The sequence below is a fragment of the Puma concolor genome, chromosome C1 (assembly GCF_028749965.1).
Source record: "Puma concolor isolate L17-30 chromosome C1, mPumCon1.1.hap2, whole genome shotgun sequence".
NCBI classification, from domain to species: domain Eukaryota; kingdom Metazoa; phylum Chordata; class Mammalia; order Carnivora; family Felidae; genus Puma; species Puma concolor.
Window position 1 is genome coordinate 220,991,239 of NC_141674.1, and position 19,919 is coordinate 221,011,157.

General features: G+C 55.4%; 1 protein-coding gene across 2 annotated transcripts in view; it reads left to right on the forward strand.

Moving 5' to 3' along the window:
• Positions 1-981: 981 nt before the first annotated feature.
• Positions 982-19,919, forward strand: part of TWIST2 (twist family bHLH transcription factor 2) — a 49,822-nt gene continuing 30,884 nt past the window's right edge. The window contains exon 1 of one of the 2 annotated variants that reach the window (XM_086720106.1): positions 982-1,703. In XM_086720106.1, the coding sequence (XP_086576232.1) occupies positions 1,186-1,668 (483 nt within the window). In that variant the 5' untranslated portion in view covers positions 982-1,185 and the 3' untranslated portion in view covers positions 1,669-1,703. The remainder of the gene's footprint in view (positions 1,704-19,919) is intronic. The other variant, XM_086720105.1, reaches the window with a different exon arrangement.

Sequence of the window (19,919 nt, forward strand, 5' to 3'; positions counted from 1 at the left end):
CGGTGTCGCCCGCCGAGGCCGGGCTCCGCGCTCCCGCCGCCCCGCGCCCTCCTGCCCGCAGGCGCCCGGCGCAGGGGAGGCGGCGCAGCTCCCCACACTGCCCTCCGTCCCCACGCCGGCGCGCGAAGCAGAAGGGGAGCGCAGAGGCTGGGACCCCGCGCGAGGGGCCTGACGGTCGCGCCCGCCCCGCACCCGGCATCGCGGGCAGGGCCGAGCAGGTGGGCGCGGTGGGCACCGGGCGCTCCCGCAGAGGCTCGCTGCTGCGGCGCTCCAGTGAGAAAGCACTTAGAAGGAGGGTCTGCAAAGGGCGTCGGGGCCGGGGATCCCCAGAAAGTCAGGGTGGGAAACCACAGCGGACACAAAGCCTGGGCAGAGCCGGCGCGCGAGGCCAGCGGCATCTCCGCGGGCTCCCGGGTGTCCGCACGCCCGTAGTCCGGGCGCCGGGACCCCTGGCCGCGCACGTCCTCCACCCCGGGCTGACGGTGAGGGTCGCCGCGCGGACTCGCGGCGCGCCCGGGGGCGGGGGTTGGGCAGCCAAGGAGCGCACAGGCCGGGGCACCCCCGGGGGCTCCCCGCCTGGTCCTCACCTCCTGGGAGCGCCTCTAGGGTAGGACTCGGCTCCCGCGCCCCTCGCGCCCTCGCGCCCTCGCGCCCCCGGGAGATCCCGCAGCCTCGGCGGAGCCGGATCTGCGCGTTAAGCGGCAGACAAAGCGGGTCCGCGATGCCCAGGGCGCCGGGCGGCCGGAGGGTGGTCGGATCCCGGGGTGGGGGCGCGCGCGGCGCGCGAGAGGGCCCGGCCTCCGGGGTGCCCGCCGCGGCCGGGGCCGAAGGGGGAGGCAAAACTGAAAGTGCCGCGCCGGGGGGCGGGGGCGGCCGGCGAAGGCCCCAGAGCTCGTCCTGCCCCCGGCCGCCGCGGCCAATCAGCGCGCCGCCCTCGCTCCTGACAACTATTTAGCAACCCAGCCCGGCTAGAGTTTCCAAAAAAGTTAGAATAACTTCCTCTCCCGGAGACCTCGGTTTTGCACGAGCCGGCCTTGAAATCAGAGCCTTTCCAGCAGCTCCGGGAGCGTGTGCTCGGCGACCGCGGGCTTGGCCAGCGGCGCGCGCTCGGCGCCCGGCGCCCGCCCCCCCCGCCCCCCGCCCCGCGCCCCCCGCCCCCAGCCCCAAGCGCGCCGGGCGGGCGCCATGGAGGAGGGCTCCAGCTCGCCCGTGTCCCCCGTGGACAGCCTGGGCACCAGCGAGGAGGAGCTCGAGAGGCAGCCCAAGCGCTTCGGCCGGAAGCGGCGCTACAGCAAGAAGTCGAGCGAAGATGGCAGCCCGACCCCGGGCAAGCGCGGCAGGAAGGGCAGCCCGAGCGCGCAGTCCTTCGAGGAGCTGCAGAGCCAGCGCATCCTGGCCAACGTGCGCGAGCGCCAGCGCACCCAGTCGCTGAACGAGGCCTTCGCGGCGCTGCGCAAGATCATCCCCACGCTGCCCTCGGACAAGCTCAGCAAGATCCAGACGCTCAAGCTGGCCGCCAGGTACATAGACTTCCTCTACCAGGTCCTGCAGAGCGACGAGATGGACAATAAGGTGGCCAGCTGCAGCTACGTGGCCCACGAGCGCCTCAGCTACGCCTTCTCCGTGTGGCGCATGGAGGGCGCGTGGTCCATGTCGGCCTCCCACTAGCGCCGCGCCACCCACGTCCGGACCCGCGCGCCAGGGTAGGTGCTGCGCGCGCGACCGGCGCCCTCCGCGGCGGGGGTGGGGGGTGGGGGTGGGGCGGGGAGGGGGTGTGGGGGAGCGGGCGGCCCGTGCCGCCCTCCTCGGGGAGGCCCCGCGGCCCGCGGCCGCGTGCTCGGGGTGCGTGTTGACTCGCGGCGGCAGATGGGGGTCGGCCGGGAAGCTCCCGGGTCCCAGGGGCACCCTTGCGGCCTCTTGCAGACTTCCCCGCTGGGTGTCAGTCGGCGGTGGGGTGGGGTGGCGGCCGGTGACAGGCGTCCTTCCCCATCCTTGGCGCCTGTGGGGGACTGTCGGGGGAGAGGGCAACGGAGGAGCCGCGGCCGGGCGGCCGGCAGGGGCGGAGGGACGGGAAGCCTCTGCCCGGTGCGCCCTGCGGGGCCGAGGCCGCGCGGGAGGCTGCCGGAGCCGGGCTGCGCCGGGCGGCGGCTTCGCCCTCTGCCCGCGGAGCCACGGGGCGCGTTCGTGGTGCGGACGCGCGGCTCTCGCGGACTTCGGGAGCCCGGCCGGCCGGGAGGGGCGCAGAGCCGCGGGCCGGCGGCCAGGCTGTCCCAGGGAGGGCGGGAGGACGCTGTCCTGCGCTGGAGGCTCCGGGGCCGCTGCGGCGGGACAGCCCGGGGCGGCCCTGCCCGGGAGCGCGGGAGACAGGGCCGGGACCGGGGCGCCGAGACCGCAGCTCCTGGGCCCGGGGCGGCCCTGGACGAGGCGGTGGCGGGCGGGGGGCGGGGGGTCGGAACCCCGTGGCCCGCAGGCAGGTGGAGCCGGGAGCCTCTGGTTCCAGCCTTGAACCTGGAAGAGTCCGGGACGGGGCTCTGCCCGCGCTGCGTCCCGGCCTCGCAGCGTCGCGCGACGGGGCCGGGCTGGGAAGCGGGTTTGCGGGAAGGGACAGGCGGGGCGGGCCAGGCCCCGCGCGGGAGGAGGCGGAGGGGACGCAGCCGCCGAGAGCCTTGGAAATTCTGGTTTGCTCCGGAAGAGCGCTCAGGGCGCCCTGCACCGGCTCCCTTTCAGGAGACACCTTGGAAGTCCCTTTAGACCAGCTTAACTCCGGAGGCGCCGTCCTTTCCAGAAGGCTCGGTGAGGCCGGTGGGCATCTCCCTTCCAAAGGACCCTCTTGGGCAATGGGAGGGTGCAAGATGTATGGGGGGGGGAGGGTAGAAATCCTCACTACCTCGTATGCTTTGGTTTCGTGTTCATTGTTCATCTCGCAGTGTTTTTCTAAGTCTCTACTTCACACAGAAGGAATTTAGATTAATCCTGAGCGTGCCCCCGCCCGTGCTCCCAAACATATCTATTTCTTTTTTTATGTGGGTCTCTAATATCTCCAAGTGTTTTTGCTGTGGCCACGCAAGGCCGATCCAGCACAGGTGGATTTTTAAAAAGTTCTTATTTCTGTGCCACTGAAAATTCTTTTGCTGAAACAGCCCCCTAAGGTAACGATTGTTTTGTAGGTTTTTTAAAAAAGGATTTTTAGTGGAGAATAACACGGGTATCTTCTCCTACCTTTGTCAAAAACAGATGGAAAGTTTCTCAATCACATATTTTCCTAGGGAAGAAAGTTTGGATTGGCTGAGCAGTAAAATGCTACAGGGGGTTAATACATTAATTCTGGGTTCTGCTGCCTAAATTATGAGCTTCCATTAGCTAATTCCATTTACCCTTTTTACCATCCATAGTTTGCATCACATCTGAAGAAAGGACAAACAGATGAGGGATGTCATCTTTGTTAAACATACATGCGTAGCTTTGTTTAAGGGAAATGTCAACAGAATTATCAGTAAGACTTCCCTCCAGAAAATTATTGAAAGCATATTCCAGGAGACATTACCTTAATGAAAAATTTAGTAAAATCATTTAAAATTCATTTAAAAATAATTACATCCCTCCAACTTAGAGAATCAGACATAGATCACAAGTAAAGGTTATGTAAAAATAAAAGGCAGCACCTTGTTCATTAAAAGTGTTGATTTTTTGGGGGGAAAATGCTTAAAATATAGCAGATAACACATTCAGCTAGAGAGCAAATGATCACATGGGGGCCCATGTATTTTTATTTTTATATACTCGGATGTAACAGGCTAATTCTAGTAAACCAGTTTCTTTAGGGAGATAACCATGCTCTACGAGAAGAGAAGGGACAGGTGTAAATTTTTGATACACTAATGATCATGGATGCACCTTGTTTTTACTTAATCAGACTCGTTAGGCAAGCGTTTTTGTATTTTTTGTTTGTTTTTATCACACTGTGAATAGAAATACAATCATGATTGGTTTGACTTCCTGAAAATGTTGCTAAATGACATTTGTTATTTATTTGCAACATTTTTAACTGACAGGGTGTTAGTTATCTATATCAGCAAACAGTTTCTAGACTTTCCAGTAAATCGCGTGTGATTTTAATGTCTTAACATGAGATGCTTTCACATGTGTCCAGACGAACAGCAGCAAGCGTAAAAAGCCTAAATTGTCCTTTGATATAAAGAGAAGCACAGAAAATGGTGGAGGGTTCAGCTGGTGCTAGTATTTACCCTGGCTTTCTTCTTTGGCCTGGTATTTAAACACACAAATACACAATAAATCAGGTGTCTTTGGACGGTCAGCTGGGTTCATCGAATCGGACAAAACTCAAAAGAAACTTTTAGTATTCTCCTTAGAAGCAGGGTCAGAGGCACCTGGCTTGGATGAAGGGGACGATTAGCAGACATTTTTCCTATTCTCTGCTTTGTCATTAAAGAAAACATCTTCCCTAACTCGTGCAATACGCAGATTTTCAGTAGGTTACTGTACTCAACAAACTACTTTTTATCCCTGCTCCCTGCCCCCCGAGAACTTGTACTCACTTTGCAGAACAGAGTATGACCCTCTCACCATCTGAAAAGTGTGTAAGCCTGTTCCTCCCTCTTGGGCACTTCCTTCTTGGAGGTGTTTGTTAACTGCTCTATTTGGAATGCTAACCGATCTCAAAATTAATTCCCCGTGGAGAATGTATGTGCAGAATCCCAGGGGAGCTTTTGATTGATCAGAAGAAGTGGACCAAAAGACTGAGCTCCCAGAAATAGAAGTGATGTTTTGTTAAAAAATAGCCGTCAGTAAGATGCGGTACAGGAAGCTGACCTCCGAGATGTGGGTATTGTCTAAGTATCTGAAGCTCCGCTTTCAACCTTGCCTGATGCATCTGGCCGGAGCGGGGGCTGGTGGGATGGGGCTTTGAGAGTGGCTGCTTGAGGTCGTTTGAAATACAGTATTTTATTGAGGTTTTCTGACAACCATACTGTTTTCAGACAAGTCTTGAGCCCGAAAGAACGGAGTTTCCATCTTCCCTGTTCCACTCTATTCCGGACGGACATTACAGATGCCAGATTCCTCTAGCCTGGCAAAAAGACCATAACGTAAACTCTCTCTGAGCAGAGCACTATAACTCATAAGTTTAGTTTAAATCTGGGCTTAAAAAAAAAACAAATATTTTAATAAGCCAATTTTAAAGGCTGAACTTTTATGACAGTTTTTAAGCTTAGTATTTATATTAATCTATTCTCACTGGTGTCTTTAAAAACTCCGTGAATGCATGCTGGAATGTCTGTTTATGTATGTGTCTCTTCCTGGGAAAGGATAAATGTGTTGCAGAAAGCAAACCAAATACAAAGTTCTCCACCAGCAAAGAGTTCACGAATGAGGCAATAAAACTCAAAGAAGAGGTGAGTAAGTTACTGTAGCCAAGAAGCAGCCATAAAGGAGAAGGAGAATCTAACCTAAGAGATACAGACAGGATGCATTCAAAAGTAAAGGCCAGATGGAATACTGCAAACAGAAACTCTTTAAAAAGATATTCCGCATGGTCACCTGAGTGTCCACGTGTGATAAAGTTGTATAGAATGAAACGCACGCACGCACAAGTGCACATAAAACTGGTGAAATGTGAGCTAAGTCGTGGAAATTGTCTTAGTGTCAATTTCCCGGTTGCGATATTACATTATAGTTTTGCAAGATGTTACCATTGGGGGAAACTTAAGTAAAGAGTATAAGGGAATTTCTCTGTATTATTTCTTACAACTTCATGTGAATCTACAGTTACCTCAGAATGAAAAGTTTCAAGGAAAGATATTCCACAAGAATTAAAAATTTTTCATATATCCAAACAAGCACATTATAGAAGGAATTATTATGCCTCGTCTTGGGGTAATAAACTAAAAATGTGGTTTGAGCCCATTTTTTTTCTTGATGTCATTTGCCTGTTGTACTTGTTTTCAGAATGTGTAGAATCCCTGTGTGTTTCCAATGTAGAGTTAAAGGCGGTTCCTTGTAATTCTTAGAGTGGAATCCCGGAAAATCTGAGAGGAGAAATACCAATCAATCCTGGTATTTATTCCTATCCTCAGAAACAAAATATTTTTCAAATAAATTTTATGAAATATTTACCCCAAACGGACCCAGCGTTTGCTTTTAAGATACTAAATCTACACTGACATGCGTGAAACACACACATAATTCTAAACCCCGCGATTTGTAAAAATTATTCACCAAGAGGTGTAGAGATTGAAGTTTTAGTATTTAGAGCCATACACAGAGGAAGAGGAAAGAGAGAGAGAGAGAGAGAGAGAAGGAGAGGGAGAGATCAAACCCTAAACTCAGTCATGGTTGTTTTAAAGTAATATTTGTTTGTTCTAGGAACATATTTTGTGTTTGGTTCAGTGGTAAACCTTCGAATGCAATTTAGTTATATTAAATGTGCCTTAATTTAATGTTTGTTTTGGAATGCGATACAGTGACATTAACGATGTGATTTTCATGCTGATGTAAACTAGGTCACAATGGGATTTTTCTTCAGTGACTACTAAGGGTGGTCTTGCTCTAGGAGACTTGAGTCAGAAACTGGGAAAGCCAGCAGGCAGCCTCATTCCGGCAGGCACGAGAGAAACTTCTAATGGTTAATTGAAGATAGAGTCGTTTTGAACCAAAATAGTGTTTTGCCTGCTTTGAATATCGGTATTGCTTTTCGTGCAGCTCGATGGTTCAGAGTAACACACCTGCGATTATGTGTATGAAGCCCGTGGTTGAGGGAGCTCAGCGCGTGGGGTCTGTGGACACTTGGTGCTTAGAACCCGGTTTCCCATCCCGATACGCTTTCTTCTGTTACTTGACCGGGGTGGGGGGGGGGTGGGGAATGGAGAGGACCCGGCTTCTCGTGACCTCCTCTATAGGATCGTAACTTTACTTCTCAACTTCTGAGACCAATACCTTTAAAATTGGCACATCCACCTCTCTTTCGATCACAGTTTCCCCATCAGTGAAAGGAAGGGTAACCCAAAGAGCTTTCAGTTACTGGAAAATACTTTTTCTTTTTAGCTCACATTCGGCCTTTAAAAAAATAGTCATCAGCATCATTGGTGGTGGTGGGGGGGTGGAAATGGTAAATTTAGTTATGTTGTCTGGCATTAGATTTGTATGTCCCACTGTTTCGTTTTTGACAGAGTTCACATTTGTTTTTCTGAACGTGGAGATCTGGTGTGTGCCTGACTCAGGAAAGATTTCGGCAGAAACCTTGGTTTTCATTAACCCTTTGGTGGTGACCAGACATCAAATCCCAACCCCGTAGCCGAGGTCTGCGGTCCCACCCTGAGACTTTCCCGAGCACCAGACAGGGCCACTCAGCACAGAACAACTTAGGGCAGGTTTTTAGCCTTTTGCTTCGAGGAGGGAGGAATCGGGAAGGGAAACTTTAGCCGGTTTCCTCCTGGAGGAAAAAAAAATGCCCACATTTTTGTTGTTAATGCTGTTTTACTACTGCTAAGCAAACAAAATGCCACGCTAACTTTTCTCTTTCTCTGAGCATGTCTCTTAAGAGATTCAAGAGATCTTTTTTTTTCTTTGCTTTCTTTCTTTCTTTTTTTTTTTTTTCCCCTGCTTCCGTGGCAAGTGGGGGCTCCAGAAGGGACAGCTTGTAAAATAAACAAACTCCCTAAAAGAAAACACAGGCCCATAGTTTACAGTCTCTGACTCTGTCTACTGCCACGGTGGATTTCTTTGTGTGTTCTACTTTGATTTAACGTTCTGGAAGAAGCAGGCAGCGTCTTCCTTCCAACGAGAGCTCTAGAAATAAAAGATCAAACTGCTATTTCCTTTCCTTGATCTCGGTTCTTAAAGTAGATTTGGCTCGTGAAGGGTGTGCAGGGGGATCAGAAACCAAAAGCCACTTGCGTTGTTTGACTTTTCGGACCCGGGGGTGCAGAGTGCCTGTCAGCCAGAGACGTCTGGCTCAGTGGAAGGACCGAAGGCAGGCTGGCCTGCGGGGTTAGGAGGTCCTGCGCTGACTTCCAGGAGGCTGCGTGGACCGAGAATCCCGTTCTTATGAGACCGCCTGTGAGGTGTCTGTCCTTTCTCTGGGATTTAAACGCCTGATTTACTGCAAATTGGGAAGGAAAGGAGGGAGGGGAAGGCATGATTTTCTGTCTCCAATTGAGACGTGTTGCCTTCACGTGATTGAGCCCCACAGACCAACAGCATCCTCACCGAAAACGGGTTTTTCCGAATTTAAACCGTTCGCAAACGCGAACCACATAGAAATGGGTCCCTAACTATAATCAAAACTGATTTTCCTCTCTTTTGTGATGTCTGCGTGCGTGGGTGGGAAACCCAGAGAGAAGGATTTGATCCTCTGCACATTTTTTCCTGCCCGGTGAGCACTTCCTCCCCAGCCGTGCCCTTCACCACCCACCCCTACACCCAGCTTTCTTTCTTGTCTTCTTTAGCTGAGGGCTCCTCTGTGTTGTTATTACTGTTATCCAAAGCCCACGTACATTTTCATATTATGATAAGCGATAAAGGGTGAACAGAAAGCCCATCGTCAGGTTCCAGCGACAGCACAACCACACATGGCGAGGAAACACGCCGGGATTGGGCGGTTGTGGGTCTGGGAAGTTTGGTGCAGCTCGTGAACGAGGTCCACCCAAACCCCCCCCTCCCCCCCGCCCGGGCTCGGTGACTCCCTGTCCTTAATTGCCCATCATCACTATTTCCTAAGAAAGCTGCTCCAGTGATTCCAGAACAGAAGTGTGCCAGAGATCTGGACCCCAGAAAACCTGATTTATCCTGGTTTTATTTTTTTTTTTCTCTCGTGCAACCTGAGTGGCTTCAGCCGCCCCAGACCCCCCGGGGACCGCATGGTGACCCCATGAGCGCACACTGGTGTTTTGTGGCATCGTCGGTAGGGGCCGAGGCGGCTCTCCGTGCGCACAGAGCTCATCTCTGGTGGAGTTGCTGAGGTGTGAGGAAGGGTCCACACGGCGAGACACTCGGAGGGAAGAATTAACTTAAGGCGCTTTTGCTGGATGTTAAATCACTGCCAATTCCAAAGCTCCCCTGTGGACTCCTTTTTGAGGATAGGGATCCTCTCCTTCAATAAGCACAAAGTGAGGGCCGTGATGTATGTACCTGCTGACTCATCTCGGGATAGCTCTTATGCTGCGTCCACTTTTGTTTAGTGACATTTCAGAAATGGACGCTTTCCTATAATTTCATCGTTGAGCCATTTGCTCTCCTCGTGGGTCTCCGAAGGCTCCACACACGTGAATCCAGCGTCTCGCGATGTATTAAAGGGAAAAGGTGACGGGGCAACCGAGCGGGTGGAGGCCCCTTGATGACAAAACGCAAGGCCCGGGCTTGGGTGCCGCGATGCCTCCCCCTGTGCTGCTTGCTGGAGGCACACGGATCACTTCTTCCCTCCGGGCCCCTCGGGAGGGAGCGGAAAATGCTTTATCAGAATAAACACACTGCCCGCCTTCCCGGAAAAAGGACGCTTCATTCACACCCAGCAAGGCCACCTCAATTCTTCTTCTGCCTCCACGCCCCAGGCAGGAGGCCACCCAGGCCACAGTGACTTTACAAGTGTTTTCGCCTCTGACTTTGTTCCAAGGGGCGTCAGGAAAGTGCCCGGCCACTGTCACTGGCACGACAGTGCCGTGTGCAGATTCTCCAAACCCGTCTCTTGTGGTGTACGTTTCTTTTTTGAAAGATGCAGCAAATCTCGTTTACTGCTAGTTACATAACGTTCCTTTTTCCAAGCAGCACGAGGGGAAGGGCAGTGTGTACAGACAGAGGGCGAGGCTGGGGTGCCTTTCTGGGTCCCCGGGGCGCCCACCTGCTTTCCCCTGCGTGATCCTGCACGACGGGAACCAATAACCCGCACACTGGGAGGGCTTTCCAGCGCCCGTGGCTCCGTGTAACCAGCGTGACTCTCCACGGTGGGTTTTGCGATTTATTGAAGTCACTGTTCCCAGAAGACACCGTATGGAATACTTTCCCTTAGCAAACGCCTCCTGCGCGGCATTTTTCTGTTTGGGGAAATTTTAATTAGGCGGAAACCACAGTCTGTGGCCTCTGTAGGAGCCGGCTGGGCCCCCGAGTTAATCTGTTGGGCAAACCCTTTGTCTTGGGTCTAGGGGATCAACGAGACTTTCCTGAAGCTGAACGTGGGCTGGAGGACGCTCCTGCTCTCAGCCTGCGGTTGCGCGTGGCCTGGGTAAGGCGTCGCCTCTCCGGGACTCAGTTTCCCTCTATGTGAATGAGGGAGTGAGTTTCTGATGCCCTGCAGCTGTCAGTGTTCTGCGAGTCAGTGTGACCAGGCTACTCCCCGCTGGTGTACGCCCCCCAGAAATCGAAAGCAGGGTCTCCACCGCAAAACGTGCGCGTGTGTGCTCGCTGCAGCGCCGCTCGCGAGAGCCGCAAGGTGGAAATGGTACGGGCGTCTGCCGGCTGCGGGGTCAGTAAAATGCGGGCTAGCGCCACGGTGGGATGTTGTTCAGCCGTAAGAAGCAGCGAGACGCCGGCACCTGCTGTAACATGGACGGACCCTGGAAACGCGACGCTGAGTCTCAGAAGTCACGCGCAGGAGACCGAATGTGGTAGGATTCCATGTGGACGAAAGATCCGGAAGAGGCCAAAGTGCATCTGTGGCTTCCAGGGCCCGGAGGAGGGGGCCCGGAACAGAATTGCTTAACGGGTGTGGGATTTCTGTTCGGGGTGATGAAAAAGTTCTAGAAATAGATAGTGATGATGCTTGCACAACAGCGTGAGGGCTGTGCGCTTACTTCTGCTGGACTTTATACTTTAAAATGGTCAAAACGATAAATGTCAATAATGTGTATTTTACAAACCCCAAAATATCCTGTGACACAGACCGTGGGTCTCTCTGGTAACAAGTAGGACTGCGGCGGGGCCGACGGTGGGGGGAGGTGTTAAACCTTCAGCTTCTCGCCCCTTTCCAGAGGCGCTATTCGGTTTATCCACGTGATTCTGTGCTTACCACATTATCCTTGCCTTCAAGTTATCCCTGCCTGAAAACGTTTCTCTTTCTCTTTGGAAATCTATTTCCTAATGTGGTCCTAAAAAAAAAAAAAAAAAAATACGTCCAAGAACTCTGATAACACACTTGACATTTCGTTGCCCACCCTTTGGTTTTGGTGGCCCGTCAGTTATCTCTTGGAAGCCCCTCCATGGACTGAGTCTTCTCGCACTTTTGGGGGTGACGGATGGGGAAGGGGTGGCCCCAGCTTGTGCGTCGTTTGCAGTGCACCCAGCCGAAAGCAGGGGGCATTTTCCCCATGTGTAGTGGGGCGGGGGGGGGGGGTGGTCCATGGACATTTTGACCCATCCAGCAGTGGTCTCCCTGGGCCTGTCGGTGGGTCAGACCATTTCAGGCTCAGAGAGACCCTGGAGAGGTCGATGCTGCCACCAGGGACATGATGATTCCTGAAAAGCGGGGCCTGCGGCTCAGGGCTGCTCCTCTCAGTGAATCCCTCTCCCCCCGGGGCTGGGAATAGAACAAAGGGTGGTGCGTGTGCTCTTGTGCTGTCCCCAGAGACCGTGCAGGCAGGACGGTGGCGCGAGGTCATTCCGGCCAATGGGGCGGTGTTTCCTCTCCTTCCTCCCCTGATCCGTCCACCTTGCTGTGTCTCCTGAGCCTCCTGTGCCCTCGGGACCCACGCCGGAGGGAGGGGGCGGCACAGTGGCTTTCCCGGGGCTTCCGTGGCCATGATCCAGCTCTGTTTCTTTTTTAAACACTCTCACCTTCATGGTGTTGCACAGTCAGCACTTTGAGACACTCACAGAAACCACAAAGATCGTGTTGGGCTCATGGATTGTTAGCGTCTAGGGAATCCAGGCAGAAGGGCTCAGAACTGGGAGCAGGTCCCAGAGAACCTTCCCAGGAGAGTGGGGTTGCCCAGAGCAAAGGACGTTGCTGTCTGTTCGTTCCCAGTCCCCTGCCCCACTAGAGGGACGGCCACCAGGGAGGGAGGGAGAGAGACGGAGAGTCCCCACGTGCTGACAAGGAGGGCTCCAGGGAGAGACTGCAGGAGGGGACCTGGTTGTTCGCACCCCTGGTTGTGCGCCTGTCCTGCCGGGAGCCTGGGTCACCTCGAGCCGGCACATGTTATGTCAGGGTCCCCATCCGTCAGCCCCGCGTGGGTTCCCGGCTGCAGAGGGGCCACACTCTGATCTGTCAGCGGGTTACGCACCCTCGCTGTGCACCCAGACCCTCTGCTCTCCTGTCTCCTGCTTCCGAGTACCTGAACAGGAGCCTCGGGCATATCCACATGCACTGCGAGCCTCGGGACACTGGGGCCCGCGCTCCGGTCAGGATAGGGCACAAAGCGGGGGTCTCTGGCCCTTGATTGTGCAGTTGGTTTTCAGACATACCATCCAGGTGACGTGAACCAAATTTGGTGCCCCTGGGTGAGCAACACACAGACTTCCCCCTCCCTCCCACTCACCTGCCCTTCTTACTGTCCCCAAAGCAGGTCAGGCCTCGGTGTCCCGATGTCCACCCACTCAGCTAACTCCCTGGCCGCATCTGCTGTCGAAGCTAATAGAAAATCAGGCTTCCTGGTGAACCCAAGGGGATGCATTCACTTTACCCCATCGAAGCCCCATGCTTCGTGCGGCACCCATCACCTGCAGCGTGTGGCCACAGACGGAGTGCGGTGGGGACACCCAGGTCGCTGTCCCACAGAAGCCAACAGCGAACATTCAGGGGACCTAAGTGACACTCACTAATGGGGACCCCTCACGGCCTCTGCTTCCTGAAGCTGATCGTTCCAAGCGTGGCAAAGCCCAAGATACGAAGGAAAAAATAACAGACTAAATTAAAATTTGATATTTTATATATCAAAAAACTACGACAATCAGAAACTTTTCATGAGCCAGGAAGGAAGTACTTACCAATGTGTGGTACAGTGAATCTTACTAGACAAAGAGCCCTTAAAAATCCAAAAGAAAATGGGGCACCTGGGTGGCTCAGTCCATTAAGTGTCTGGCCCTTGATTCTGGCGCAGGTCATGATCTCACAATTCGTGGGATAGAGCCCCACGTTGGGCTCTGTGCTGACCCGCTTGGGATTCTCTCTCTCTGCCTCTCTCTCTGCCCCTGCCTCACTCGTGCTCGCTCACTCACTCTAAATAAATAAATAAATAAATAAACTTAAAAAACCCCAGTGGAGGGGCGCCTGGGTGGCGCAGTCGGTTAAGCGTCCGACTTCAGCCAGGTCACGATCTCGCGGTCAGTGAGTTCGAGCCCCGCGTCGGGCTCTGGGCTGATGGCTCAGAGCCTGGAGCCTGTTTCCGATTCTATGTCTCCCTCTCTCTCTGCCCCTCCCCCGTTCATGCTCTGTCTCTCTCTGTCCCAAAAATAAATAAACGTTGAAAAAAAAATTAAAAAAAAAAAAAAAAAAAAACAAAAAAAAAACAGTGGAAAATAAGGGTCATAATACGAATTTACGAAAGAAGAAGTTCAGTTGTCCAGTCAACACATGACAAGTGTTGAACTTCAGCAATAATCCAAGAAATGGAAAATAAGCAGGAGGATACCATTTTTTAATTACATTGGAAAGATGAGAACCCTCAGTATTAAGGAAAGCGTGAGGAACCAGGCCATCTCGTCTCTGAGTGAGAAGGTAAATTGTAAAATCTTTGCAAAGAGATTTTGACAATGGATAAGAGAAGATTTAAAATTTGGAAATGCCCTTTGAGACAAGCAAGGCCGCTTTTAGGCATTATCCTGAGCGAACGATGGTCGAATCTGACCAGCAACAAAAAGATTCCTATCAGCTTTGCTAATATTAGTGAGATCCTTCAAATGTTCTGGGAAAAGGGTGAATAAATTGTGGTTTATCCATCCACTGAAACACTACACAGCCAGAAAACTGTGTCTTGTAAGCAAATACTTGGTCATCGAGGGAAATGGCCCCCCAGTGGAGCAGATCCTCTGACCCCAGGTTGCAGAATCAGAGTGTGCGTTTGCATGGGTGCATCTGTCACAAGAGCAAATGCCTCTCGGCCAAAGCGGGAGTCAGAGATCTTCCTCTCCTTATTATTCTCATTGGCTTTCCTTCTTTCCCAAATGTTCTGCAAATGCCAGGGTCTTACTCCAAGAAAACGGCGCTTTTTAAACGCAGAGTCAAGGGTGTGCGCAAGCGAGTCGTTGGTCTGGACTCTGCTGACCCCTCCCCTGCGTGCCCATCGCAAAGCCCCGCTCCTGAGGGACCAGCCTGTTGTTACCCTCGCTGGGCCCTCCTCTCAATATTACAGGTTTGGTGCCACCTGAAGTCACGTAAGAAAAAATAATTATTTTTCTGTCTTCTGCAACCCTTGGCTCAAGACCCTGACTGTTATTTTTATGCAGTGCCTTTAATGGAAGTTTAATTTGATACACTTTTCCAGAACGTATGAACATGGCCCTGCAGGTTTGTTTGGGGCAGCAGGGCTGTGTATCAGTTTCCTGCGATGACGGGAATTCGGGAATTCGCTTGTCCTTGTCCTTGTCCCCGCCCCCCAGTGGGACCCGCCCCCGTTTGCTAACAACACCCTCACTTGTCTTTATTTTGTAAACTCGTCTCCATGTGTTTGGGGATGTATGTTCTTAATCACAAACCACTTCAGATGGATAGAAGTAAGTGGGAGAAATACAACGAACTCATGGACTGTTCTCCTAACCCAAACTGGGAGGAGAAATATGACAGAAGCCCCCTTACCTTCTGGAGGCGTTTGTGCTCACTGATGATCGGAATGAGAAGTTAAAACCGCTCCCCCCTAGCCCCTGGCCTTGTGTGGTGGCCCGTGAGCGCTCGGGACTGGAGGGGACACCGGTGGGCCAGGGCGTTCGTCCCCCCACCAGCAGGCCCGGTTGTGCAGAGCCCTGCCCGCCCCTAGTGCCTGAATCACACCTCCACCTCCCTGGGGACCTGACACCAGCCGCGGGTCCCCAGGCACAGCCCCCCGGGCTCCTAGTTTCACGTTCCCCTTCGGATCCTCAGCCATAATCTAATTTGCACTAGGCCTGCCTTCTCTCACCCCTGGGCTGCGCTTGAGGCATACTTCTGGCAAGTTCTGGGACCACACTTGCCAGATGACCAAACCCTCTTCAGAAACATGACTGAAATATTTGTAAGTTTCCATCGCGGCCGGTGAAGCGGCCCGAGGCTCGGGGAGGGAGAGCCCCGCGCGTGTGCGTGCTCCAGGTTGTCTCCTGTCCGCACACCCGTCCACACGCCGAGGCTGCCAAGCCAGCCGTGCGTTAATCCTCAACCCGAAACCACAGATACCTTCTGCTGTCGCGACACAGAGAAACCAGGAGGTTAACGGCCGGGTTGGTCCCCGCCGTGGGCCTCCTGCCTGAATCAGAGCCGACCGTGGAGCAAAGCGGGTGACTCAGAGCCGTGGCTTTCTGTCTTCTGGCTGTTCAAGTAAACAGCAGGGAGGCTTGAATGGGAGGCCAGGAGCACAGGGCAGAGGCGGCTCCAGGCTCCTGAGGGCGGGCGTGGGCAGAGGGGGCGTGGGCACACGCTCGTGGGACTGGAGTGGAGGCTGGTGCCCATGGGGCCACGGCAGGGCCCAGAGGGGTCGGGGGGGGGGGGTATGTGGTGAGTGCAGGCCTTGGGTGCTCAGAGATGCCAGGCCAGGGTCCACCCTGGCCCGGGGTCCATGTTGCGCTCCAACCCCCCTCAGAAATGCCTGTTGGGGACGTTCCTGCACAAAGTTGCCCTTCAGTAAGCTCCTGTGCACTCAGGAAGGCGGTCCTTGGGATTTCCCAACTCCTTTGGGACCCTCTGTAAGGTGGAGAGTGTCAGGCATGCACCGGGGCCTGGCCTCAGGATCTGGGAGGGGGGAAAGGCTGGGGGCTCTGGAAAACTCACAGGGTGTAGCTGGGGTGACCTAGATTCAGGGGGGACCGGGTGGTCTCACCCAACCCAGACCTGGCTGCAGAGGGGTCTTAGGAGCTCCCGTGTCCCGCTCCAGACTGGCAGCGGGGGTAAGCGACTATGGCAGAAGCACTCCGCCCCGCAGGGGTGCGCAGAGCAGAGCACACGGGCAGAGACGCTGAGTGCCCACAGCTGAGGCTCTGGCCCACCCCGCCCCCTGACCACAGCACTTGGCCTGTAGTGTTATTTTAATCCTGAAAACAACCCAGTCTGGTTGGGTCTCTAACTGCCACTCCCCAGGTGGGAAAACTGAGGGGCTTTGGTGGCTCAGCTAAGGGCACCCAGCCAGCAGCGGGCAGAGGCAGGAATTGAACTGAGGCCGTCTGGGCCTTCAGCAGACTGTCTAGGAGCGAAGATTTCCCTTCTGTGTCAAATATGGCCCAGCTCCTGCTCTGGGGCCGTGCTGTTCCTTTGGGCGTCTCTGGCTCAGCCAAGGTGGTTGGTGGTCCCCAAATGTAGCAGGGCAGTTCCTCAGAGAGAGAGGGGAGAGGCCCCGCCCAGCATATGTGGCATTTCCTAGGCCCTTGGCCTCTGCTCGTGGGCGGCCCAGCCAGCTCACGCTGCCGGGTGGGGGCTGACCTCGCCCCCCGCGCCGCCCCCGCACCTGTGCAGCTTGCTGTTGGCAGGACTCGGTGAGACAGGCCGGGTGCTGTTCAGCCTGGACAGCGGGGTCCCCGGGGCCAGAAGTGGGCAGGTTGCCCCTCTCCTTTCCCGGGCATCTCTTGGCTCTTCATGCCCAGCGATTAAACCTTTGAACTTGCAGGGCCAGGGAAGAAGGGGAATCTCGGGGTCGTGCTATTAAGACTTTGCTGGTTTGGAGCTTCTTTTCCTGCTAGGAGGCCTCGAACCTTCTTCCAGCTTAAAGAAACCACACCCCCTTTACAAATACATGGCGTAAGAAAGGACGCAGATTCAGTGTTCTTGGTCACCCCCCCCCCACCCCCCCGTCTGTATTACACGGGCGTGTGATTGCCTGTGATTCCCGATAGTGGAACATCTCCCGTCCGTCCGTGCTGTGAATTGCAATTTATTAATATTTTATTATGACTTGACTTTTTCAGAGCAGTGTCGTTTTGTTCACAGCAGAATGGCGGGAAAGCAGGGAGATTTCCTGCGCCCCACCCCCCACCTGCACACAGGCACGCCCTGTCCTGTTAGCAGCACCCCACCAGAGGTGGGGGGTACACGTGTGACGGTGGATGAGCCCGCACAGACGCGTCTCGGTCGCCCAGAGTCCACAGTGCACACGAGGGCTCACTCCTGGTGGTGCGCACTCTGTGGTCGTGGACAAACGTGTAGCGACACGGAGCCATCGCTGTGCTGTCGTCGAGTCCCTTCGCTGCCCCAAGAATCTCTGTGCCTCCCCTGCTCCTCCCCTTGTCCCCCCCACCCCCCACCCCCGACCCCTGGCCACCACTGACCTTTTTACTGTCTCTGTAGTTTGCCTTTTCCAGAAGATCCCATAGTTGGAATCATGCAGCCTGCAGGCTTTCCCGACTGGCTTCTTTCAGTTGATAACACGTGTTTCCGGTTCCTTCGTGGCCTCTCGTGGCTCGATGGCGCATTTCTTCCTAGCATCGGCCGGGTGCGCCACCGTCCGTGCGTCCAGCTACCGAAGGGTACCCTGGGTGCTTCCAAGTTTTCGCGGTCACGGATAAAGCTGCCAGAAGCAACCGCGTGCAGGTTTTGGTGTGGCTGTAAGCATGCAACTCCTGTGGGTACCTGCTAAAGAGTGCACGCGCTGGAGTGCATGGCGCGAGTGTTTCCTTCGGTGAGAAACGTCAGGCTGCCTTCCACGTGCGGTCCCGGGTGCGTCCCTCCTGGCCCCCTCGCCCCACACCCTCGCCGGCAGCCGGTCCTGTCGGCGTTCCGGGTACGGGCTCTTCCGACAGGTGTGCGGTGCCTTCTTCACACCAGCGGCCAGTGGCCCCTTCCCAGGCCACGTCTGATTTAACCACGTAAGCGGTTGGTGGAACACGTGCGTCACGTGCCCCTCATGGTGTGTGGCACCCTGGGCCGTGTCGAATGCCGGCTCCTTTATGCCAGCCCCACCGTGGGGCTGCCCTGGTCCCTTGGTGGCTGCGGGCCCTGCTCTTCTGATCCCCAGGCATCCTCCAGATGAGCTCCCCAGGGCGGGGAAGGGGTCTTGCCCTTTCGCAGCACACCCAGCACTGCAGCAGGGACCAGCAGGGGACAGGGGTCCAAAGGAGGGGCAGAGTGGATGAGCGATCCAGGCACCTGCCTCTCTGCGCGTCGCCTCTTGGCTCTCGGTGCCTCTGTGCGGCCTTCCCTCCACCAGCATGCCCCCACCTCCACACCTCCCTCCAGTACCCAGCCCGGCATCCCCTCCTTCTTGGTGGCCCTGGCAGTCCTTCTGCAGTGTTTCAGGTGAACCCCGAGCTCCCCGGGTCTGGTGCGCCCCTAGTAATGACCTCCAGGCACCTGCTTGCCCGTTTCCCTGGGAGCAGCTTCGGGACCACATCTTGGTTGTGTGTTACGACCGCCGGGTCCGGTCCGCAGCCAGGCCCCTGGTTTGTACGTGGGACGTGTTTGCATGTTGCAGAAATGCAATAGTGGGGATTCATGCAGGGTCCGTGATCCAAAACCACATTTTCTCCGGGGCAGGAAAGAGCGTTTGTGATTTATCCTTCCCCGGCTGCTTCTGAGAACACTCCTGGCAGCCTGCGGGCCTTGAGTTCGCTGCTGAGAGTGGAGTCAGCCTCGTCTTGGGAGGGCCTTGTCCGCTGTACAAGCCAGTGGCAGTTTGCAGGCTGGGGGCTCCTGGGGCCGTGTCCCCTAAGTCGCTCTCTGCAGAAGAAGAGGGTGGAGAGAGAGAGAGAGGGCACCTGGCACAGTGCGTCCTAACACGGGTGATCTTCAGGGGTAGAGGCACACGTCGATCTGGGGGGGGGGGGGGGCGGGGATTTGTGGAGTGAAATGCTGTGCTCTGTGCGATGTCATCTCCTCTGGCCTCAACACACACACACACACACACACACACACACACACACACACACACACACTCACACACTCAGTGAAGTGCCCGTGTCTCACCAGGCTTTATTTAGTGGCTTTGGGGGTGTGGGGGTCAGTAAGAACCCAGCCTGGTTCCTGGGATGCTTGGGCCCCGATGGGAGAGTCGTGGCTGGGTACCTTTCAATAAAATAGGAAAGAGCGCCGTCCCCCAGCCTGCCCACCGCGTGCCAACAAGCGCATCCAAGGACTGAGTGCAGCACGGGGGCCCGTGTTGCAGATGAAGTGACTGAAAGCCAAACACGGACATGCAGTAGTGTCCTCAGCAGAAGGGAGCTGCTGGGTGGGCTGGGAGGCCGGGGGCAAGGGATCTCTCGAGGCCTCCCCTGCACCCCCAAGGGCCAGGTGACGTGGAGAGGTGGACCACGGGGACCCGTGCGCGCACCACTGGGGGGGGGGTGCTGAGGGGGGCTGTCCCATCATGTGGGGCGTGAGCAGGTGGCTGAGTGGAAGGCTGAAGGTAATGGAAACCCCGGGAGCTGCAGTCAGGGGAGGGTGGAGGTCATCGTGGGCTCCATCCCCCCAACCTGAGCCTGAGCCACCGCGCCCCTGGGTGCACCAGCCTGGGGCTCCCGGAGGACTGGAGGCTCTCGGCCGACCCCGGAACAGCTACCTCGGAAGGAGCTCTGGGGGGCCCCGGAGCCTTCCTGGGTCAGGGCTGAGGCTGGGGGGTTGCAACCCCGGGTTGCAAGCTCACCATCTGCCTGGATCTGACCCCTCACTCTGGTGCACATTGTGTTCCCGGTGATTCTGCAGCCGAGCGAGACTTAATGCGCACACGACCCATAGCTTTGGCTCCGAGGAGAGGTGAGGAGGCCGTCTAAGGCACACAGCACTTGGGGGCGTGGCCAGCACAGACCCAGCCACCCCCACCCCCATCACTCGGTCACGCCATCGCTGGGCTGGACCACAGGGCCCCTAG